Source organism: Palaemon carinicauda, chromosome 18 (genome assembly GCF_036898095.1).
Source record: "Palaemon carinicauda isolate YSFRI2023 chromosome 18, ASM3689809v2, whole genome shotgun sequence".
Taxonomy (NCBI): Eukaryota; Metazoa; Arthropoda; class Malacostraca; order Decapoda; family Palaemonidae; genus Palaemon; species Palaemon carinicauda.
The window spans coordinates 82,553,447-82,578,951 of NC_090742.1; the positions used below are offsets into that span (position 1 = coordinate 82,553,447).

Consider the following 25,505-nt stretch of genomic DNA (forward strand, 5'->3'; position numbering starts at 1 on the left):
AACATTGAAGAAAAGAAAACTTTAAATTTTGCAACAGGAAGGGAAGAGTCATATAATTCTCCTTTTACTGAAAGAGAATTTGATTCCGCACTTTCTAATTGTAACGATACAGCCCCTGGACCCGATGGAATTCCATATGCAATGATTAAACATGTACATTTAATACAAAGTTATTTATTTTAAGCATTATTATTAGAATTTGGCATAATCATAGTTATCCAAGTGTTTGGGAACTAGCCATTATTTTAGCCTATTTGAAACCCGGTAAGGACAAGTTTTTAGCAGCAAACTATCGACCAATTGCATTGACATCTTGTTTATATAAAATCATGGAGAAGATAGTCAATGCAAGACTGATGCGGTACCTTGGAAAGAATGGTATTTTATCACCTATTCAGTGTGGATTCAGAAAAGTGCACTCAACAACTGATGTGTTGATACGACTTGAGTCCTCTATTTGTGAAGCCTTTGCTTCCAAACAGCACCATGCGACAGTCTTTTTTTACTTTGAAAAGGCACAGGATACTACATGGAGATATAGTATACTTAAAACCATTCATGAATTTGGATTAAGAGGAGAGCTACCACGCTTTATCCTATCATTTCTTTCACATAGTTTTTCAAGTGATAGTGGGGGAAACTCTATCAGAGAGTAAGTGTCATTCCCCGGGATGTTCTTTCAACACTATTTGTGGATGATCTCTCCATATCATTTGCTGGAGCTAGAATGGCAATGGTTGAGAAAAACTACAAATCGCAATTGACAAAATTATTCAGTGGGCTGATATGAATGGCTTCAAGTTTCCAACAAGCAAAACTACTATTGTCCATTTCTGTTGTATCCGGGGAGTACATCCTGATCCGGATATATACATGAAAGGTCAACGGATCCCATGTGTTGGTGAAGCTAAATTTTTAGGATTGATTTTCGATTCTGGGCTTACATGGGTTCCTCACTTGAAGGCATTGAAAGCTAAATGTCTCGAGGCTCTGAATCTTTTAAAAGTATTGTCTCATACATCATGAGGGGCAGACCGTAAAACTATTTTAAAATTATACAAGGCCTTAATTTTTTCCAAAATTAGTTATGGTTGTGAAATATACTCCTCAGCCACCCCAAGCCGATTAAAGATGTTAGATTCAATACATCATGCTGGTATTAGATTATCCACTGGAGCATTTAGAACTTCACCTATCCAAAGTCTCCTTGTTGATGCTGGAGAGTTACCTGTAGACCATTACCAAATGTCTTCCATTATTCAGTATTGGTTTAGATTACAAAGACTCCCGAACTCTTTAGCCTTTCAGACTGCAAGCCTTGTAAGGCGCTCAACATACTTTGAGTTGCACCCAAAATATCCTCAACCTTATGGCTTCTGTGTAAAACAATTATTAAAAGGTCTTGATATAATTAGAGGTAAGGTTCTTCCATTTAAGATATCATCAACCCCTCCGTGGAAATTACCAGAGATATCTCTTTGTAAATATTTTTTGGTGTTGAAAAAACATGACTGAATTAAAAGCTAGGTCTCTTTTTATGGAACTTGTTGAAGAATATAGGGAATCAACTTTTATATATACAGATGGCTCCAAATCTGATGCTGGCATTGGATTTGGAGTATGTAGTACTGTAGTTCTTTTAACTGTAGAGGTGCACTTCCTTCAATATCTTCCATATTTACTGCTGAATTATATGGCATACTAACCGCTATTGAGAAAATAGCGTTAAAAGAGGAGGGCAAATTTACCATTTATAGTAATTCAAGAAGTGTCCTTCAAGCTTTACAAGGTTTTAATTCTAGTAACCCTTTAGTTTTAAAGATTTTAGAGGGGCTTTTAGTTATTGGCCTAAAAGGTACAACAGTTCAATTTTGCTGGGTTCCAGCACACGTAGGTGTGTCTGGAATTGAAAAGGCAGATTCACTGGCAGTGTGTGCTGCAGCCAAGTTGCTACCAAGAAGGTATCCCATTCTCTGTAATGATTTTCTACCAACAATTAAGAATTCTATTTTTAACAATTGGCAAAAGCATTGGGATACTTTAACCAAAAATAAGATAGGAGAAATTGCAATTGTTATATCCCCTTTGAGGTATAATGGGATGCCTCGAAAATGGGAGACTACTCTTTGTCGTCTCTGCATTGGTCACACTCGGATGACACACGAGTTTCTGCTGGGTGGCCAACACCAACCATATTGCGACGACTGTTTGATACCCTTGACAGTGAGGCATTTGTTGACTGAATGCCCCACTTATAGCACAGAAAGAAATAGATATCTGTTTGAGGCTCGGGGTGAGGATGGCAGGTTCATCCTTTCCAAGATCCTTGGACATATGTTGTACAATGCTAGTGGCATTTTTAAATTTATATCAGAAGCAGGTCTTCTTGATGCTATTTAACTTTTTTAACATATTTACTTTTCTGGTTTTAATTAAATATTCTTTTTAATCTTTATTTATAACAAACGATATCGGCATCAATGACCTTCGATGTCAGGATGCCAGAGAACTTCAAATCATTCATTCATTCATTATGTCTCCTCACTCAGAGGATTTTTTAACAGGTTGCGAAAAGGATGTCTGAATACCTGTGAAGGTCATCACCTTCAGTCTACCAGGCGAAGTGGAACGTCTTCTGTGGTTGGTGTCGTGGAAGGGGTCTCAATCTACTCGATTCCACTATTCCAGGAATGGCGGAGTTTCTCGTGTTTTTGTGGGAAGAAATACGCCTTCAGTTTCAGTGCTTAAAGGCTATCGTTCAACCTTAAGTCTCGCCGTTAGACTGAAAGGAATGGAGCTTTCCTCATCACTAGAACTTTCCTTCCTCATACATAGTTATGAACTTGTCTGTCCTCAGTTGGAAGTGAGACCTCCCCCATGGAACGTGGTTAGAGTTCTTCGGTCCCTAAAAAGACATCTGTACCAACCATTACGCCAGGCAAAAGATTGCCACTTGACTTGGAAGACGTTCCTGCTCGCCTTGGCCTCGGCCAAACGAGTCAGCGAACTTCATAGTCTTTCATATGACATCGCCCATTCAATGAGATGGAGAGAGGTAAACTTCAGCTTCGTTCCTGAGTTTGTTGCAGAGACTCAAAACCCGGGAATTTCGGATCTTAGATTCGAATCTTTCCGGATAACGAGTCTCGCTCTGTAACTGACGACCCAGATCCTCTGTTACTATCCCCAGTAAAGTGTTTGAAGTGCTTTTTCAAGATAACAGCAGCAGCTCAACCCAGAGTGCCCTCGCTCTTCGTCAGCATGGGCAGAAACAAGGAGAGGATCACGAAGAACACAATCTCCACATGGATTCGCAGGGTTATTGATCTTGTCCTGAATCCTGATCCTCCTTCAGCCCGCCGTCAAAGAGCCCATGATGTCAGGGACGTAACTACGTCCCTGGCCTTCAAAAAGAACTACTCTGTGACGTAGGTATAGCAAGCGGGCGCGTGGAAACGCCAAACTACGTTCACCGCCCACTACCTGCAAGACGTAACACACAGGAACCTCGATACGTTTTCTATCGCTCCTGTGGGGGGGCTGCACAACAGCTGGTTTAGTACCTTAAGCTCCTTATTAGACAAGTAGCAGAAGGTTTAAAGCATTGATTACCTAGGTTTTAGTGTGAGTGAATGAAAAGGAATGTCCAGCTCTTTTCCTGTCTTCATCCTCCCCTCTCTTGGGGAAATTAGCATCCTGGATCCTCTGCACAAGCTGACCTCAACCCTCTGCAGGTAAACCATTGCTCCCTTGTGTAACCTATTACTATGTTGTTCCAATACTGTTGCATCCCCATACCCTGGCGAGGTGGCATTGGGAATGTCTCGGTCTCTTTGGTTATTTCCCACAAGACTCGGAATAACTTGGATCTTGACAGTCACATTGCTAGTATATTACCACACACAGCTTGTGTAGGCCGCAGACCATGCTTAGCAGGTTTAGCGAGATGCTAGGGTCTCCTTATTTGTGCACAAAACCCTGCATAATAGGAAGTACCCCGGGTAAGGTCAAAAGCCATATTGGCAGGGCTATCCACCCTCCTAATGGGTGAGTCACCCTTATAAATAGCATTAGTTTGTATTCCAGTTACGGAACAAATTACAAATTTGGAGGTAGGTTTGTATTTTTCCTAACGATACAAACCTTAGCTAATTATACATACTTGCCTGCCAACCCTGTCCCCTGTTGAAGTCCTACCTCCAAGCAAAGTGAGGCTCAGTCACAGGTATGTTAGTGAGAGTTGTAGTTAGGAACTCCCCTACCCACCGTTAACTAGCGGATGGGTAGTTAACCCTCGCTAAATTCTAATGGCTCGTATCAATAGCTAAGGTTTGTATTGTTAGGAAAAATACAAATTACCTCCGAATTTGTCATATTCTTTCCAAATTTGTAATTTTCTTGACCTTCCTACCTAATTAGATACTCCCTGGGACGCAGACACCCCACACCCTATGTCCAGGGTAAGGGTTAGTCACATAATCTTGATGAATTTCAAAACTGAAACTGTCAGTATCTTGGAGTTTGAAATATTAGTGGTAGCGTGTCTTTTTGTTACTGTATTATGGAAGACTAAATCAACCTCTGAAGAATCAGGATGTGCTTCTTTGGTGCCCCATATACCTCCTTTTTTATTAATTCCTTCAAAGATATGTAACTCGCTTTTTTTCATATCTGGAGAGGGTGTTCTAACACCATCCTTCTTGATAGAGTTTTTCCAAGCTCATTTTCTTTTGTAGAACCCAAGGTATATTCACAATGCAGAGTTTGAGCTATTGTCTATACTGTACTGTGGATAACTGCTCTCTCCTTTTTCTGTATATATACTTTATACATTGATATGGGAGCCTAATTGTAGTTTGCTGATGACAGTTGATAATCCCACATCTTATATAGAAATAACAAATTTCAAGATTGATTAGTTGTGAATACTTTGTTTCTAAAGGTAGAATTTTTTATTCCAAGTAAAAGATTAGATCAATATTGTTCATATTTTATGATTAACCAAAGTTTAATTTCTCCTCACTAACATTTAAAAAATGTTCTCTCTTAATCTTACACATACTCAGTTACCATGGATTTGGTCTTTTATTAATCTTACACATACCCCTTACCATTAGTAATGTTTTCTATCCATGAAACACTTCTGAGACATACAACCCTTGAATTCATATTTCTTCCTACAGTGAACCCTCGCTACTTCGCGGTTCGACCATCGCGGATTCACCACTTCGCGGATTTTTTCCATAATCCATATATATACAGTAACATATATATATATATATATATATATATATATATATATATATATATATATATATATATGTATATATGTATGCATGTATTTATGTATATATGTATGTATGTATATATGTAGGTATGTATATGTGTATACATATAAATATATATATATATATATATACACACACACACACATATATATATATATATATATATATATATATATATATATATATATATACATATATATATATATATATATATATATATATATCTAAAGTAGGAAGATGTGATGTAGTTCTAAGGGAATAGTATGGGAAATATGTCTGGGTAATAAGCAAAGCTCTACCTCCAGTTTGTTTCTTCATTATGATCAGAGATAAATGTAAACAAAACATTGGTTGCCATTTTTTAACGTGCTTTTTAGCGTGTTTAGGAAACGCATGATATAAAATTGCCTTTAATATTTGTGCCTGTTTTAGTTTAGGGTACTGTAGTACATGCATTAAGTGTTCTGTACATTAAAGGGTAGTTTGTTAACAGTACTACGTACAAGGGAAGGTTTTAAAAGTCTGAATATACGTGTTGAATAAATAGGTAAATATGGTGTCACTACTTCGCGGATTTTCACCTATCGCGGCCGCGTCTGGAACCTATCTACCGCGATAAACGAGGGTTCACTGTACTCGTATACAAACCTTTTGTCCTTTGAAATTAGGATATGTCTTCAGCAGCACTGGAACAGCCATTGTATTGTTAACGAGGTTGTTAGTTAACAATAGGTAGGATGAGGGTGGAAGCTATGCCCACCAGCTTGTCACCGAGTAGCCACTTTTGTCTTTGGCCGCAACAGGCACAGGCATAACGTCACACTTTCTCGACTGTTGGATCTTTTTATACATTCCTTTTTATAGGTGTTAGCTTTTAATTTTTTATTATTTATGTGAAGTTCTTACTTGTAAGCTGAAGCGCACCAAATAGTCACCACGTGGTGAAGTAAATTGTTCCTCTGAGGATACAGACCTTTAAAACACATTGTGGTATGTACTTTTATGAATTGGTAATTGTAAGCAGTCTCCCCATCTGGAGTGTTCTCGTTCTTCCGATCAGAAAGATGATGAACTGAGGGCATAACTCATCTTGCTTTGTGGTAGTTTCTCTGTGACAAAGCCCCCTAGTGCAGTGGTTTGTGTTGTGGCAGAGGGAGCTCTTGTACCTTACTCCTCAGAGGGAGTGCAGTCATTAGCAGTTACCCAAATTGTGACTCCTCTGTGGAGGAAGAATGGTAGTCAAGTGGAGGGAATTCACCTTCTTTCTTCTTCCTCTATTTCTACTAATCTCTTTTCTCTCCTCCATTCCCCCTTCGTTGCACATTTCTTTGAGAAGACGATGATGAAGGTAGTCACAGGATAAGACCTTTAGCTGAATGTTCCTCCATAAGAGAGTGACGGTACAGTGAACCCTCGTTTATCGCGGTAGATAGGTTCCAGACGCGGGCGCGATAGGTGAAAATCCGCGAAGTAGTGACATCATATTTACCTATTTATTTAACATGTATTTCTGGGCTCGAACCTGCGCCGCCCAGTGAATAAGCTCCATTTAGCACTTATTCTTAGGTCATTTACTGCTAAATATACCAGAGAAAAAATGTAAAGGAGTGCTAGGTTAACTAGCTCGCTCACCTATTGGTGTCGGTATAAAATTGGGCGTATAATCCAGAGGTCCCGCACTATTTAGATTCATCCACGACAGAAACCCCAATAGAGGAGAGCCGTTCAACCTCACTCAGTACTACTAACAATGCATCCGCTCAGAACCCAACTCCTTTTAGCACGTCTTGTGTGTAACCCGCTTTTTTGTTGTGCTCTCGTTTTTTCGCTTATTTTCTTTGGATTATGGCTTCTTCGTCGGTTTCCCTGGAGACACCGTCTAAGTTAAGTACCAAGCTGTGTTTTGCTGTGTTTTGAGCAACCTAGATTGTCTAATATTTGAATTATAGGAGTGTATTCTCTTCGTTCATACCGATCTTGCTTGATTCCATTTACAGTTGGTACTCCTGTTTTGAGAGCTTTTAGTTTCACTCGCGGTGTTACTATATGTATTATTTTTATTATTAAATTTTATTTGTTATTATGGATATTCATTTTTTAGCGTTTAGAACCCTCGTGGTTCAAATTTTGGGCCGATATCATTTACGTATCGTTATGGCTGCCGACCTTCGTGCTAGGCGGCAATGTCATTTTTTAAGCCATCAGATGTGTCTTTTGTGATTTAATTATTATGTTGCATGCCTTGCCCAAAAATTTTTATGTGTTTATTTTATATTATCAACGCTATTACTATTATAATGAATATTGTGCTATTACTCCGTTTGATCTGTCTGGTTGGGGTTCGTCAGTTGGTAGCCCTGCTGCTCCGTATCACGTGATCCTCCCCCATGCTCCCCCTCTCGCTAGGTGGGTGGCTAGGCTTCTCTCCCCCTCTCCCCTAGGGGACCGTTGCCTTCCCTCCTTGTAGAGGGGGTAGTTCAGTGTTTATGGACTTTGTCCTCCGGGTGTCCCGGCGGGTTCGGCTCTGTCTAGTCTGGTTGGCCACCGGTCAACAGAGTTGGATCCCGGTGCACCCTATTTTATATTCACTTATCACACTGGTTTATGTTATATGAAACCCTCTGGGTTCCGTTGGCGGTTCTTATCTACAGTTCCGCCCCCCTATTTAATTTATAACAGTTCCTATGATGATTATATGACAGATCACTACCCCGGAGTTCCTATACGAATTGGTTTTGGATACTTTTATTTCCCGGCCCGGGGCTTAGCCTCGCCCTGGGAAATCAGACACCCTGTGTCTTAAATTTTTGTTGTTGCATCCTTTTTTATACTCCCGGCTCGACCGGAATGGATGGCTATACTTTAGTCTTAAGCTAGACTTTTGTTTAGGCCGGGTCCTCCGGACCCGCCCCTACTTAAGAATATTACAGTTAAGCCCTAATCTTGTGTTAGGCTTATGTTAGGCCCGGGTCCTCCGGACCCGCCCCTACTTAAGAGAATTACAGTTTCTCATATACTATTTACTTTAGTCTTAAGCTAGACTTATGTTTAGGCCGGGTCCTCCGGACCCGCCCCTACTTAAGAATATTACAGTTAAGCCCTAATCTTGTGTTAGGCTTATGTTAGGCCCGGGTCCTCCGGACCCGCCCCTACTTAAGAGAATTACAGTTTCTCATATACTATTTACTTTAGTCTTAAGCTAGACTTATGTTTAGGCCGGGTCCTCCGGACCCGCCCCTACTTAAGAATATTACAGTTAAGCCCTAATCTTGTGTTAGGCTTATGTTAGGCCCGGGTCCTCCGGACCCGCCCCTACTTAAGAGAATTACAGTTTCTCATATACTATTTACTTTAGTTTTAAGCTAGACTTATGTTTAGGCCGGGTCCTCCGAACCCGCCCCTACTTAAGAGAATTACAGTTTCTCATATACTATTCTTTTTATAGATGGTGCATTGTCAGACGACAGCCTGTGCAGCTGTTCTACATCAGCCCTGCGGCCATACCGTCTGTCGGTCTCACGCCCTCTGCGGTGTGCAGCTGGAGGATGTCGTGGTATGGCACCCGGATAACTGTGTGGTCTGTTTTGACCTCGTTACCACCCTTGGATCTGACTCGGTGAGTCCCGTTGGCTATGTTGCCTTCTTATTTATCTTACCTTTTTTGGCATACATACACTATTTAGTAAGATATCTATGGTCTTGAAGGAACACTGGGAGTCTGCCCTTTTATAATTCCCACTATTATTTCAGGCATCCCCGGAGCAAAAGTCTGCGGCTCGGGCCACACTGAAAGTGTGGGTTGGTGGTTTTGCCCGGAACGTGAAGTCCAAGCGGCCGTACGTCCTCTCCGAGGACTACTGTTCCCTGATTTACCCCAACGCCAAGTCTTCAGCCGCTGTGGCTAGGCATGTTACAGCTCCCATCATTGCCCACATTGATGCCACCATAGCGGGGTTTATTGATCCAGAGCAGGATCCGTCGGACGCCCCCGGAGATCTAGAAGACAATGTTGCCTCCATGAACCTTGACGTGGAACCCATGTTATTGGATGATCCAGATACAGGTAGGGTGGTAAGTGAGGCAGGTGTTTCTGGCGCTGAGATTCCTATCCTCAGCCCCTCTCTTTCTTCTTCTTCTGATCGCTCTTCCTTCCATGGTTTTTCTGGGGACTGGATTCGTCCCAACGATCACACCCGGTTCCCCCCAAGAATAAGTCTAGAACCTTACCTAAAGTTCATAAGCCTCATAAGGCTTCTCATGGTTCTAAACAGAATACAAACCTGTCATCTAAGGCTTCTGGCTCCTCCTCTAAGTCTCGCGACCCGGGAGTTCATTCCGCCACACCTGCTGCTAGCCCGGGCCTTTCCGAATCAGCCATGCTTCGCATCGTGTCGGAGATGCAGGCTAAGTTTGTATCAGAGATACAGTCTAAGATGGACACGATGTTCTCTAACATCGGTCAGAGACTTGGGGCATTAGAGCAAGGTGCTCCGGAGCGGGTCCAAAGCTCTCTCATCCCGGATGCCTCTAAGCTCCCGCAGTTTGCCAAAAACAACCCTTGGCGTATGGCTCTTCATTCCCCGTTCTCAGACGGAATGTTAACTTTGGAGGGTCTTGGCACTCGTCCCCTAGAGGACTTTGAATTCTTTCCTCCTGGTCTGGCATTTCCATTTCATGGTTATGCCAGGCTTTCCGAGGAAGCTTTGGTTCGGTTAGACAAGGTCCCCAAGGAGACAGTCATCTTCCCAAAAGAGCAGGCCCAATCTGTGTGGGCCAGATTCCTGAATGACATCGGCTGCACCAACACTATGTTGACGCCTTATAAGAGCTCTTTTACAATGTTCCTAATGGACAAAAACACCGTGACTCCATGTGTCAATAAGGTAGCAGAGCTTGCCTTCCAATATGCTCTGGAGGAGAAGCCCTTGCCTCCCATCCGAGAGGTGGATCCAATCTCCCTCCTTCTTCCTTCAGGCATTGAGTGTTGGGACAACGTCCATACCACATTTACCTCTGGAAAGCTAGCAGCAGACTGTGCTTCGGTAATGTTTAGTGAGCGGCTTCCCCGTCTCCCGGAATCCCTCATTAAACAGGAGTATGATTCTCGCCTACGCGTTGGCCGTACTCTGAACCTGGCCACTTCCACGGAGTCGATAGCCTTGACTTACGATACTGAGAGTATTTTTAAATCTCTCAACAAGGCTACGTTGCAGTCATTATACTACGACCTGTATGACTTCGCTACTGCTAAACGCAAGTGTCGCAAACATGTCCTGGCAGAGGCGACTATTAGGCATGAACCTAATAAGCTGATCCTGTCCTCCTGTTGGGGTTCAAACCTCTTCCCTGAGGACCTTGTAGAGGAAGTCTTGGCGGAGGCCACTAGAGTCAACCAGAGCCTTAAAGCCCGTTGGGGTTTGACTCCTAAACGTAAATCTGACCCTGCAAATTACCAAGCCCGGGGTAGGAAGAAGCTCCGTCCATATACTCCCACCCAGTTCAGGCAACAGCAGACTGGTTCGCCCATTTTCCGGCTGCCTCTTCCCCCATCTCCTGTTGCCCCGGCACAGCCTTCCACCTCTCAGGCTCCTTCGGACGACTATGTCACCGTTCTGCTTCCTAAGAGCCAGCTTTCTGGTGCCTCCGCCACTTCTCCTGCCTTTAACCAGTCGTATGAGGCTCATAGCTCTTCCCAGAGTTATGGTAGAGGTAGAGGCTACCACCGTGGTTCTAACCAGAACAAAGGCAGGGGAAGAGCTTTTCGCAGAGGAAAGAACTTCCGAGGCGGACGTGGAGGCAACTCCTCAAACCAATACTGAGGTGCAGCAGGTAGGGGGGAGGCTCTATGCCTTCCGCAACAAATGGAGGTTCAGTCCCTGGGCGTTCAGTATCATCTCCAAGGGACTGGGGTGGAGTTGGATTCAAGGACCTCCTCCTCCGAACAAATTTCGTCAACATTCCACTCCGGACCTGGTCGAATTTGTCCAGGATCTTTTACAAAAGAACGCCGTACAAGAAACGAAACACCTGAAGTTTCAAGGTCGGCTGTTCAGTGTCCCGAAGAAGGATTCAGACAAGAGAAGAGTGATTCTAGACCTATCCCTTCTCAACTTGTCCATTCAATGCGACAAGTTTCGAATGCTTACCGTCTCGCAGGTGCGGACCTTACTTCCCCGTGGGGCCGTCACCACCTCTATCGATCTTACAGACGCCTATTATCACGTCCCGATAGCGAGACACTTCCGTCCGTACCTAGGCTTTCGCTTAGGGGACAAAAGTTACTCCTTCAAGGTGATGCCTTTCGGGCTCAACATCGCCCCAAGGATCTTCACAAAGTTAGCAGAAGTCGCTGTTCAGGAACTCAGGAATCAAGGGATTCAAGTAGTAGCCTATCTGGACGACTGGCTCATTTGGTCAGACACCTCCCAAAATTGCCTAAAAGCCACTCACAAAGTCATCCATTATCTTCAATCTCTAGGCTTCCAGATCAACTTCAAGAAGTCCCGTCTTCTCCCAAAATCGAAGTTCCAATGGCTCGGCCTGCAATGGGATCTTATATCTCATACTCTGTGTCTTCCCAGACCCAAGAGGTTAGAGATTGCAAGGAACACCAAACGCTTTCTCAAAGACAAAGTAAGTTCCAGACGACTCCAAGAGAGGATTCTGGGGTCCCTTCAGTTTGCCTCAGTGACGGATCTTCTTCTGAAGGCAAAATTGAAAGATATCAATCGTGTCTGGCGTTCGAGGGCGAACCGGAAGCTCCGGGACAGGAAAGTCCGCCTTCCTCCCATTCTACGGGAAAGACTTCTTCCTTGGACAAGAGCAAACAGTCTGTCAAAGTCAGTTCCCCTTCGATTTCCGCCTCCGAAATTAATCATTCACACGGACGCATCCTTATCAGGTTGGGGCGGTTATTCTCAGCTCAAGAAAGTTCAAGGTCTTTGGACTCCCTTGTTCCGCCAATTTCACATCAATGTGCTAGAGGCCATGGCAGTTCTTCTAACCCTGAAACGTCTTGCTCTTCCCAAGAAACAACACCTTCGTCTGGTCCTCGACAGCGAAGTGGTGGTCCGCTGCCTCAACAGAGGCGGGTCAAAGTCAGGGCCTCTGAACCATGTTCTAGTAGCCATATTCTCCCTAGCAGCCTTGAACCGTTGGCATCTTTCAGCTGTCCACCTGGCGGGAGTCCGGAATGTAGTGGCAGACGCCCTGTCCCGGACCTCCCCTCTAGAATCGGAATGGTCACTCGATCTAAAGTCATTTCGGTGGATTCTCTCTCAGGTTCCCGGTCTCCAAGTGGACCTCTTCGCCACGGAATCCAACCACAAATTGAGAGTATATGTGGCTCCCAATCTAGACCCTCAGGCTTACGCCACAGACGCCATGTCACAGAATTGGGACACCTGGGAAAAGATTTATCTCTTTCCCCCGGTGAATCTTTTGCTGAAAGTTCTAGACAAACTGAGATCCTTCAAGGGACAAGTAGCCTTGGTCGCACCCAACTGGCCCAAGAGCAACTGGTATCCTCTCCTGCGAGAGTTGAGACTATACCCTCACCCGATACCCAATCCGGTTCTGTCTCAGATAGTACAAACACGCGTTGTGTACGCTTTCTCAAACATTCAGAGCGCCCTAACTTTATGGACTTTATGAAGTTTGCGGCTATGCATGGTGCCAATATTGATCCTCAAAACACCTTGTTCCTAGAATCGGATAAACGGGATTCCACCATCCGCCAGTATGACTCTGCAGTTAAAAAGTTGGCAAAATTTTTAATAGACTCAGACGTGAACTGTATGAACTTGAACCTTACAGTCACTTTCTTTAGATCTTTATTAGAATCAGGTCTGGCAGCCAATACTATCACCACTATTAAATCGGCTCTGAAAAAGATCTTCCTAGTGGGTTTTAACATAGACTTAACCGACTCTTTGTTAGCTTCAATTCCGAAAGCTTGTGCCAGACTGAAACCGGTTACTCGTCCTACTCCGGTGACCTGGTTCCTTAATGACGTACTCAGATTGGCTTCTGATACCATTAACAGTTCTTGTGATTACATTCCCCTTCTCAGGAAAACACTTTTCCTGGTGAGCTTGGCTTCCGGGGCAAGAATTTCTGAATTGGCAGCCTTGTCGAGAGACCCGGGTCATATTGACTTCCTGCCTTCGGGAGAGGTCCTTCTTTCTCCTAACAAATTCTTTTTGGCTAAGAACGAAGACCCTCAAAACAGATGGTCTTCCTGGAAAATTGTTCCCCTCACGCAAGATCCGTCTCTGTGCCCTGTTACTACTCTTAGGTCTTATTTATCCCGGACCTCCTCTAACTCCTCGGGGCTTCTATTCGTTAGAGAACAAGGCGGTACCATTACTATTAAAGGGATCAGGCAACAAATCTTGTATTTTATTAAACAAGCTAACCCTGACTCTTTTCCTCTTGCACATGATATCAGGGCGGTTGCTACCTCGGTGAACTTCTTTCACCACATGAATTTTACAGACCTTTCCAGGTATACAGGGTGGAAATCACCGTCAGTGTTCAAGAAACACTACCTTAAACATTTGGAAGCCCTAAAATTTTCTACAGTAGCCGCAGGGAGCGTAGTTACTCCCAAGTAACTCACAGGTTAATGCCTTGACTCTTTATCTCTCCCTCTTACCTGCCTCATTTATACCCTATTGTATTCGTTGGTCTCGCACCTGAATACTGTTATTATATTTGTAAATTTTATACTCTTGAGTATCTGTATATATTATCACTCACGGCATTATTATACCTACCTTATTAGATTTATGTTCATATTTAAGATACCCTTATAATTGTTTTTTGGTACTCATCTCTGATTAAAAGCATCCTGTATTTCCCTTACGCTTATGTTTTTTCCTTTATTTTGCAAGTTTGGTGACATTTTCTCTTGTATAGATTCACTGGGCGGCGCAGGTTCGAGCCCAGAAAAGGGATTTTGACGTAGGAAAAATCTATTTCTGGGCGAAGGACCTGTGCCGCCCAGTGAACCCTCCCAGCTCCTCTCCCTTGGAGTCCCCAAACTTTGGGTGCTAAGGAGTTGGGTTCTGAGCGGATGCATTGTTAGTAGTACCGAGTGAGGTTGAACGGCTCTCCTCTATTGGGGTTTCTGTCGTGGATGAATCTAAATAGTGCGGGACCTCTGGATTATACGCCCAATTTTATACCGACACCAATAGGTGAGCGAGCTAGTTAACCTAGCACTCCTTTACATTTTTTCTCTGGTATATTTAGCAGTAAATTACCTAAGAATAAGTGCTAAATGGAGCTTATTCACTGGGCGGCACAGGTCCTTCGCCCAGAAATAGATTTTTCCTACGTCAAAATCCCTTATTCGGACTTTTAAAACCTTCCCTTGTACGTAGTACTGTTAACAAACCACCCTTTAATGTACAGAACACTTAATGCATGTACTACAGCACCCTAAACTAAAACAGGCACAAATATTAAAGGCGATTTTATATCATGCGTTTCCTAAACACCTAAAAAGCACGATAAAAAATGGCAACCAATGTTTTGTTTACGTTCATCTCTGATCATAATGAAGAAACAAACTCATTTAGTGTACACATATATGTATAGGTTAGTTTTTGCATCGATTATATTGATTATACAGTACTGTATGTTGATTTTTTTATTACCAATGTTTTAGTTTACGTATTTTTCTTAGGACTTCCAAATGAAATGTTTTTCTTTATGACGCCGCCTGAAACGACGGCGTGTACGCTCAGTAAACAACCACGCTCAGAACAAACAAGGCATTTAACGCGCATGATGATAGTGATAAATAATGATACAGCACATACAGTATTTACAGTAAAAGCATTTACAAAATATGTTACCTTACAAATATAATTTATACAGTATTGTACGTAGCAAAGCAGGAAAACAATTTACGAGAGAGAGAGAGAGAGAGAGAGAGAGAGAGAGAGAGAGAGAGAGAGAGAGAGAGAGAGAGAGAGAGAGAGAGAGATTGTTTTACGTACGTAAATGTAAATTTTAAACAAAAAAAATATGATAGGTTACAACATGTAGACTTTTAAAACCTTCCCTTTAACTTAATGCATACAGTACGTACAGTACTAAACTATAAAACAGGCACAAATACAGTTTTAGAATGTACAGTAAGAATATTAAAGTAAAAAATAAAGATTGTTACTGTACTCACCACGAAAGAAGTTTAAGAAAAACTTGAATGATGATGGCGATGAATTTGCTGCACAGTAGAAATGACGAGGATGAAGCTGATGATGTGTTCTACTGTGCAGCCAGGTAGTATTTTACGTCTCTTCAGACGGAGGTGTCTTTTCCTGGGACACCTCTTCAACTTCTTCCTGGGAAACTTCTTCAATTTCTTCCGAAGGCGTACTAGCAGGAGGAACTGGCTCTTTTTTGCGAGGCTGGAAGAACATTGTGATCGGAAGTTGTTGCCGCTGCTTCTTTTTTCGATCCAAGAGCATTTTGTAGGGAGTCATGTCTTCATCGATCTTGTTGCAGAATTGCATCGAGCGAACCATATCCTCGTCCCACTCTTGCAACATTTCTTTCAACTCCTTCGCATGGTTGCAGGCCTTGGCAAGCCGTTCTAATGTTAAGCCCGTTTCTTCGACATTTTCTTGGGTCTCTTCCTGGGTATCACTCTCTTCTTCACTTGCCGATTTCGTCAGGTCTTCGAGGTCTGCGTCAGTTAGGGGCTGGGAATGGCAGTCCAACAACTCGTCGACGTCTTCAGTCGTCATGTCGCCAAACCCGTCACCTCCAATTATGGCAGCCAACTGCACAGATTTGCGTATTGCAGAGTGTTGGATTTCCGACGGAGTAAATCCCTTGTCGTCGTAAACAATATCGGGCCACAACTTCTTCCAGCTCGCATTCACGGTTGCAGGTTTCATCTCTTGAAGTGCCTTCTGAATATTCTGCAGGCACGTGGCTATGGTGTACTGCCGCCAGTACGCCTTCAAGTTAAAATCTTCATCCTCGTCATCTTGGGCAGCATCCACACACGCAACGAGGTCCGCCAAGGTGTTCTTCGTGTAGAGGGCCTTGAACGCCCTGATAACCCCCTGGTCCATCGGTTGAATTAATGACGTGGTGTTGGGTGGCAGGAACTCAACCTGAATGCCCTCATGCGACAGGTCAGTTGCGTGTCCACCAGTGTTATCCATAAGGAGAAGGATCTTGAATGGCAAGCCCTTCTCTAAGAGATATTTGCTGACTTGCGGGATAAAACACTGATGGAACCAGTTGGAGGTCAGCATCTTCGTAATCCATGCTTTTTGATTATGCATCCAGTACACGGGAAGGAAATTCTTATTTTTATTTTTCAAAGCGCGAGGATTTTTCGACTAATAAATAAGCCCCGGCTTTAACAAAAATCCAGCAGCATTGCCACACATCACGAGGGTAACACGATCCTTGAATGCTTTAAAGCCAGAGGCTTTGGCTTCCTCTTTGAACAGGAAAGTTTGCGACGGCATTCTCTTCCAAAACAAGCCAGTCTCATCCATATTAAAGACTTGTTCCGGCTTGTATCCACCTTCGGCGATAATATTCTTGAACGTCTGGTTCACGTAAGTTTCAGCAGCGGCAGTGTCAGCGGAAGCAGACTCCCCATGCAGGGAAACGCTTTTCAGGGCGAAGCGTTTCTGAAACTTCGCGAACCATCCTTTGCTGGCGGAAAAACGTTTCTGAGGCTGGGAATCAGTGGATGTCCCTGGTTGAGGATCATCTGCATCATCATCATCTTCAGCATGGTTGCCGTCGTCGTCTTAAGGTTCCTTTGCAGCAAAATTCTCATATAAGCTCAAAGCCTTTGTTTGGATGGTGTTCGTATCCAACGCTATGTTCTTCTTCCGGCAGTCGGCAGTCCACACAGCTAAAGCACCTTCCATGCGTACGATCGTTTTATTACGCGTTGTAACGACTCGCTTCGCTGATCTGCTAAAGGTGATTGCAGCCGTCTTTCTAATGTTCGCTTCGTCCTTCTTGATATAGCGAACAGTAGATTCGTTGATGCCAAAATGGCGGCCGGCGGCCGCGTAACTTCTACCATCTTTTAACATGTCGAGAAGCGTAACCTTCTCAGCTATCGTCATCATCCTTCGGTGGCGTTTAGGCTCATTACCAGCCTTAAGAGAAGCAGAACGCTTGGGAGCCATTACAGTAGGATTTACAGTAACAAAAAGTTCAACTTAAAAAAGTCGCACACAGCACAGATTCACACACTTAAGAACGTCTACTCAGCGATACGCGGTAACAGAGAGTGGACGATCCAGCCCCGCGAGAACTTAGATGCTGCGGGTAGGAGATGCGGGCAAAACACCAATCACAGGCTAGATAACAAAACTTGAGTTCTGATTCGTCATCTATCAGCGCTTGAACCAATCACAACCCGTCTTACAGTACTATGATGCGCAGGTTACCTACTCATAGAAGATGCCCCGCGCATACCAAACGTACGTAGATTAAGTAAATACCGTAATAATAATAAATAATGATAATAATACTGTACAGTAATAATAATAACAATAATAATTTTATTAACAACAACAACAATAATAATAATAATAACAATAATAATAATACAGCTTTACGTACGCTATTTTACGCCTCTCTCTCTCTCTCTCTCTCTCTCTCTCTCTCTCTCTCTCTCTCTCTCTCTCTCGTACGCTTATTCGAAATGTGATTTTTGCAACAAAGAATATTATTGGATGTAGTACTACGTACGTATACATACAAAAGATTCATGGAAAAGAAGCACATCCATTACAGTACACCATTCTAATATGGTATGACTGCATCTGATTTGCGTTTCATGTTCGATTTAATTTTACTACGTACTGTATACAGTACTGAATTATCGTATGATCACATTCTCTTTTCGTGTTTTATTTCTTTCTGTGCTGAATTATATATCATATGTAATGCAATGAACAATCGGTAAGAACAGATATTACTAATTACAGTATTAATGGAATTACAGGTAACAAAATATCGTATTTGGTTGTCTTCAGATTTCGCGGTATTTTCGAATTTTCCGGAAAATCCGCGATATGTATATATATATGGGTTATGGGAAAACCCCGCGAAGTGGTGAATCCGCGATTGTCGAACCGCGAAGTAGCGAGGGTTCACTGTACTCACTGGCTAACTGGTAATATACCTTTGAGGTTAGTTAAAGAAGAGTGACCAGATGTAACATTTGCTACTGTTGTACCGGCAGCAGGTGAGCGGTCCCACTGGGGCCAAACATCGGCACCATGGGTCAGGAGAGGACGCAAGTGTATGCTGCCACTTTTCTCATTACTATTCGAGTTCCGTGCCGTAAAAAACATGTCCACCGACTGACACCTTCAGGGTCAGTTAGCGATCTTGAACCTGATTTATATAAAATCTCAAGCAGACTGGAATGGCATTTTGATTGATCTTTTTGGGCTTGAATTAATCCCAATTGTATAATAGTGTTAAGTCTGTGGTTCCTTTGAATGAGAATCTAGTCAACATAATTGATAGGCATATCTCTCTTGTGCGCTAAGGTACTAAGGGAAAGACAAACCCTTGTTCAATGATGATAGTAGACATGCTTATTTTGAGGAGCAGGAGGCCTAGCATCTTTGGAAGGGTTTTAACTGATCAGATTTGACTTGGAATAACTATACACAGCTTAGAGCTTTTGCTCAAAGCTTATGCTTCAACTGAAAATGATTACAATTTAACCATTAAAGAAACCCTTTCTGGTACAACCCAGGTACGTAAGTGGTGGGCTATCCTTAAATCGGTGTAGATGCAACAGTTCCTCCATTACTTAAACCAGGTGGCTCTATCAATCACTGTCCAAAGGAAAAAGCAACCCTTTTGGCTGATGTGTTTGACAGTAAGCAAAATAATGAGAAACCTGATCTTCCTCATTCTTGTTCTCCTTAGGCTGAACTAACTAATTTAGCTTTTCAATTTTGTGAAATTAAGGTTCTCTTGATAGACCTTGATGCTTATGGAGGTGTAGACCTTAATGGTATTTTTCCTTTGTTTTTTTTTAAAGATTGCAGATTTCTTAGCTCCAAAGTTATCTGTTATTTTGCGCAAGTTACCAAGAAGAGGTTCTTTAAGCAGTTCTAGGAGAATTGGTGATGTTACTCCATTATGTAAATGCATTTGTGGTAGCTTAAGTCCAACTGATTACTGGTCCAATTTCCATAACTTCCATGTTATCCAAAGTTTTTGAAATGTCTTTTGGCAAAACGTCTAAATATGATTGCTGAAGGTTATCATCTATTCCCTAGTTTACAATTTGGATTTAGTAAATGCCTTGGAGCATGTGATGCCCTTCTTATAATCTCCAATGCTGTATAGAAATCCCTCGGTTGTTGTTAGAAAGTTTGGATGATCAGCCTTGAATTTAGTTCTGCTTTTGACTGTGTTAATCATGAGGCCCTTGTTTTAAGACTCAAACAGTTGAGAGTGGGTGGGTCTTTTCTTAGCATCATTATTGAATTTTTGAGTAATAGATCACAAAGAGTTGTTGCTGATGGGCACTATAGTGAGTATAGGAATGTGATATCTGGTGTTCCTCAGGGTAGTGTTCTTGGCTCATTAGTTTTCATAATATATATTCGTACATATAACGTGATTTGGCCTTGAAAACAAGCTTGTTGCATGTGCAGATGATGCTACCCTCTTTGCATCAATTCCATCTCCTGAACGTAGATCTGGGGTTGCTGAATCCCTTAATAGAGATCTAGCTAAAATTAGTGCAAATTATGGGGCATGAAATTGAATCCTAACAAAACTCAAAGTATGATTGTAAGTAGGTCTAGGAAATTGGCTCCTCAACATCCGGATCTCGGCATTGATAATGTTTCTTTAACTCTGTATGACTTTCAAAATTTTAGGGGTGATTCTCAACAGCAAATTTATTTTTGAGAAAGACTAGATCTGCCTCCTCTTCAATTGCAGAAAAAAATTGGCTTATAGAGAAAGTCATGCAAGATTTTCGGTGATCGATCTATTCTGAAGAAGTGGTTTTATTCTTTCATTCCACTTTGTTTTGAGTATTGTTCTCCTGTTTGGTCTTCAGCTGCAGATTTTCATCTCAAGTTATTGGACAGGACTACGGCTTATTAAATTTCTTATTCCTGATCTAGATATTAATCTCTGACACTGTCCTTCTGTTAGTTCGTTATGCATGTTACATAAGATTTTTCATAATTCTGACAATCCTTTACAGTCAGATCTTCCCGGACAGTACCATCCTGTTCGTAATACAGTACTAGGTATGCAGTTAATTTTAATAGTCATGCCTCCATCTTCCTAATTGGGCAGTTAAAATGATAGAACTTCAAAAGTTAAAGTATTTCTTTATTTTCCTCACCTTATTGGGCTATTTTCCCTGTTGGGGCTCTGGGGCTTATAGCATCCTACTTTTCCATGTGGAGTTGTAGCTTAGCTAGTAATAATTATGATAATGATGCTAACTGTTTTATCAGTTCAGGTTAATGGTCCTACTCAGACCAATCTTCAGCACTTTACTGTAGGCTAACTGAGGTATCGTTCACTCCTCTGCCTCATGCCAATACATAGCTCACACATCACCTGGTACCTTCTTAGTCAGTTAGTGGTCATGTGCCTCGTCTGAAAGCCTCCGCTGAATTTCCAGAACCTTGCTGCAGGTTGAGGGGTATTGTTTACGATATAGGCATCTTCTACACTACTGCTCGTGTTGTTAATGAGCGTAGCCAATGGAGCTCACACACCAACCAGTACCTGTGGGGTTGGTTAACGATTATGAGATTAGGATGACAACTCCCACTATTTACCTTTGAACTGCTACAGAGTTTTTTCCCTGATCAGTACCTTCGGTATCTGTCAACAAGATGAAACTGGTTCAACAGTGACTGCTATTTACTTCTTTCAGAATTTGTGTCTTCAGGAAGTAACCGATGATGTTGATCGGCTGTGTTGTGTCCTGTGAGAACGCTAAGGCACTATCTCAAATGCACACAGGGACCTCACCTTCATTCAAAACATCTGTTCTTTGATTAGGCTGGTCATTGACCCAGAGTTTGTGATGTCAAGGTCATAAGCACATCCCTGGCATTCACAAATACCTTTCTGAGATGCAGGTGGTGCAGGAGGGTGAATGGAGGTGCCAAACCACCGTCACAACCCACTACCTGTAAGACATTGCCCACAGGTCCCTAGATACATTCTCTTTAGGCCTTGTGGTGGCTGCTCGGCAAGTGGTATAGCTACCTTTGCTCCATCGCCAGATAATTAACAGTTTGTCGAGGACTTGAGGTTACAGACTTAGTCAGGGATGAATGGAAAGAATGACTGACCTCTTTTCTTTGCTTCATTTTCTCCTCTCTTGGGGTACAGCATCTATCTTCCGTGTCAGCTGGATCTCGATTACCTGCGGGTGAGCTAATATATATTGTGTTATTGTTATGTCCTCATATTACGAGGGAGAGATGGGGTCTGGGTAAACCATAATGTGTATATTACCAAACCTATTGCTTATATTTTGCATAGACAGTATCACTTTAGTTTTCTACACTTGCTTCCCACCATTTTACGGGCCGTTGACCTGCTGGCATTACCATGCCACTGGTTAATGAGGTGTCAGGATGCTCATCTCACGCATTCCGGTGCTCAGATGCAGCAATCTTGGGTATTAAAGTTACAGCCTTTTGGAAAGAGGACTTCCAATTCCCATAGGGTGAGTTACCTATGTAAAGTACAAGGGTTTGTATTGATGTCGGAACAAACTATAAATTTGAAAGTAATTTGTATTTTTCCTAACTATTCAAACCTGAGTTTTTTTTTTTTTTCACAAATTATACCTGTCCCAAAAGTCCCGTCTTCAATCAAAATGGGGTTGTTGTGAGTCGGGGGGGACTGGTGCTTCCCCACTACTCACTGGTAACAACTGGACCGTTTGTTGACACCATGTTAAAAGTTTTTTTATATCTGTGTTCCAGCTTAGGCTGCTATCTATTTGGGTTTGTATAGTTAGGAAAAATACAAATTACAATACTTGGGAATTTTTCATTTTCCTAACTACAATACTGGGGTCATTTAAACTTGAACTTCTCTCCTCAATCTCCTCTGCTGAAAACATATCCCATTTATAAGGCCTCAGGTTTATATAGCTAGGTAAAATACAAATTACTTTTTTTTTAAAAAAAGATTTATATTCAGTTGTACTTATTGAAGACTTTTTTTTCAAGACTCATTAGCAATGTTATACCTATAAGCTGTAGGGGGTTTTATTTCAGAAAGACTTACACAATTAATCTAGCAATGTATTTTTCATTTTTATGTGGTTGAATTAAATGTATTCACAGAACTTAGATTAATCACAATTAATCTAGCAATGTATTTTTCATTTTTATGTGGTTGAATTAAATGTATTCACAGAACTTAAATTAATCATAACATTTTACAAGGAATTATAATTTATTTTTCCTACCAGCTGAAAACTATGCAAAGTTTACAATACTGCAATGGAATATAATAGTGTACATGAAGCATACCAAAATCAAGAAAAAGTTATAATTACCATGATTAATAAATGTAGATAAATGAGGTGGTGATGAGAAGGGGAGGAGGTGGTGGTGGTAGTGTTGCTTGGAAGAGGAGTCCCCTTCCATAAAAAGTTTGAGTAACTTCCCTTCTTGTGTTCCTGCTTTTCTTTGCCTTTTTATTGGGCACTAACTTTGATTCACATTACTTTTTTTTTGAAAACGTATCAAGAGAAGATAGTTTTTACCTCCTTTTTAATATACTTCTGAAATTACTCGGTGTATTGTCATTATAATAAGTACCTGGTCTGCTGGCTACTGCTTTATCTAAATCATATTTTTATACAAAATCATGTAACATGGCCCATTTTTTCCATCATTTCCTTTATCAATTTGCAAGGGGCAGGATTCCTTCTTCTACTCTGAAGACCTGTCCTCTTTTGCCATTTTATAGAGAGAGAAAGAAAAAGCTAAAATACATTAGATGAATGAAAATGTTAATGGTACGATCATCTGCTTGTCTTGGTTGGGTCAAAGCTACATGTAAGCTGGCTCAGTCAACTTTGTATCGGTCCATACAGGTTCATTCAAGTGGTTTGATCACTAAATTGTTTGAGGTCTTGGGCAGTAGATCTCCTAGGTATTACTGTACTGTATGCTCATTTAAAAAGCATAGAAGATAAGAAATATACTGTACTACATATTCTAATTATGAGCTATAATTTTATTTTAGACTAAATTTTTGTGCTTCTTTACAGATTGCAGATTTGTATGAAGATTTTCACGTGACAAAATTACCTCTCTTAGAACATGAAGTTCGTGGTGTAGAGCAGGTTAAGAATTTTTCAGAATATCTTATAAATTCGTATTCTCCATAATCATTACTGAACACTTTAATTTTAATTTTTAGAGCGTGGAGATTCCATCGATTACTTTATTCAGTAAAAAAAAAAGTTATATGCAACCCTCAAAAACTGATATGTACCCGGAGATCCAACTGCTCAAGGTATGCTTTTTGAACGAATATCTGAATTATGGTTATGAAATGTTGAACCATTGCAAACTATCATGTTTTATTAAAGGACTTTTTTTTCATGTATACTTTATTAATGTACTGTACAGTGCTGTTTATTGTAAGTAATTATGATTCTATTTTAGAACCTATATTGGTAATTGGTATCCAATTATCATTGTTCTAGATAATGACCCCAAAGAAATTTGAGAATTTTTTTCTTTTTAAAAGACTCCAAGTCTGTAAATAATATAATTGTTACTTATGTTCTCAATATTCTATTGAGATTGGTGCCTAATGCTTAACAATGATGTTTTGTTATACCTAACAGGAATAGGAATTCTTTTCTCTTGTTGTGTTCAAGATTTTTTTTTTTTACCTCAAATGTAGAATTGATTGCATTACAGGTTCTCAGATTATTGTTTCAGTAAAAGGGTAAATCTTTAATACTAAGACTTTTTATTTGACATGTTTAACATCCATGGTTATTTTTTTTATGCAACATCCAAAATAAACGTTACTTTAAAATTCATACATTCTAAAATTTATGAATGTCTTTTTGCTATTCTCAAGTGTTAAGGAAAAAGTTGTGTCAACATTCCTTTCAGAATGTGGTTTGCAGGAATCACTTTTATTTTTTAAAGCATAACCCCTCTGAAATACCATCTCACAAACATGAAGTATTAACTGAGTGTTTTATAATTTATGAAAAGACTTTTCAAGTCTTCACTCACTGAGCAATAGTCATCATGTCTTTTTATGTGTTTTACGAACATGAAGAGGCTCTGTTTATACAAGTGAATTATTGTAAATGCTTTAGTGAATTCACATTCTCATAGACTGAGTAAAATCCTCTTTTTAAAAAATGCCAGAGAAAGATTTTGTTTGCATTGTTGACTAAATGAGAAGCCACTCTTGAAAAAAAAAATGCATATTGTAGTAGTATTTACATTCAACTGTTTTTAAGTGGATGAATGCTTCCTTAGACTTTTGGTTTTTAAATAAAAATTTAATTTAGAGACCTATTTTTTTAGGATTATTTTGGCTGCTGAGATTGTGAACTATGCTTTCTTTCTAACAAACATAGCAATTGTACAAAGCAGTTCTCTCTGAAAATGGATTTGGTGTCTTAAGAACAAAATAATGTAATGTATACAGTTTTATATGATCCTGGAGTTGTTAGTAGATTTTGATACCATGGAAGATGTGATGCCAAAATGCACTATGCACTATTTTATGCAGTGTATCTCATTCGGGGGGCTCACTCTTGTCATCATTATTCATGTTTGTATGAGGAGCATTTTTTAATACATCTGAGATTTAGTCCTCTTGTATACTTAATACAGTTGAATTATGGTGTATAGTATATATTGTTAACAGTATTGAAGTTAGAACATTAAAGAGAGATAGGTGAAAAAGTGTTTCATTATCCCACATGCTCATTTGTTTCCCTAAGTTATGCATTTGCTTGCACATTCATATAAGGTAGTATTTAACAAAACAGTCATCAAACCAACCACAATACTGACATTAGTTATGTAAAAGCTCCATTATTTTGTGTATGGTGGCATATAATGGAGTTCTTTATGTTTCAGTATGTGTTTTTATCATGTACAGACAGAACATGTTTGTGGTTGTCTTCCTATTCAGATGCTTTCCTAGGGT

At 41.0% G+C, this 25,505-nt stretch overlaps 1 protein-coding gene across 1 annotated transcript in view; it reads left to right on the forward strand.

The window, feature by feature from the left end:
• The window catches only part of LOC137657918 (ATPase ASNA1 homolog), a 177,630-nt gene extending 152,372 nt beyond the window's left edge, over positions 1–25,258 (forward strand). The window contains exon 7 of the mRNA XM_068392581.1: positions 23,587–25,258. Coding sequence (XP_068248682.1) covers positions 23,587–23,706 — 120 coding nt within the window. The 3' untranslated portion in view covers positions 23,707–25,258. The remainder of the gene's footprint in view (positions 1–23,586) is intronic.
• The last annotated feature ends 247 nt before the right edge of the window (positions 25,259–25,505 follow it).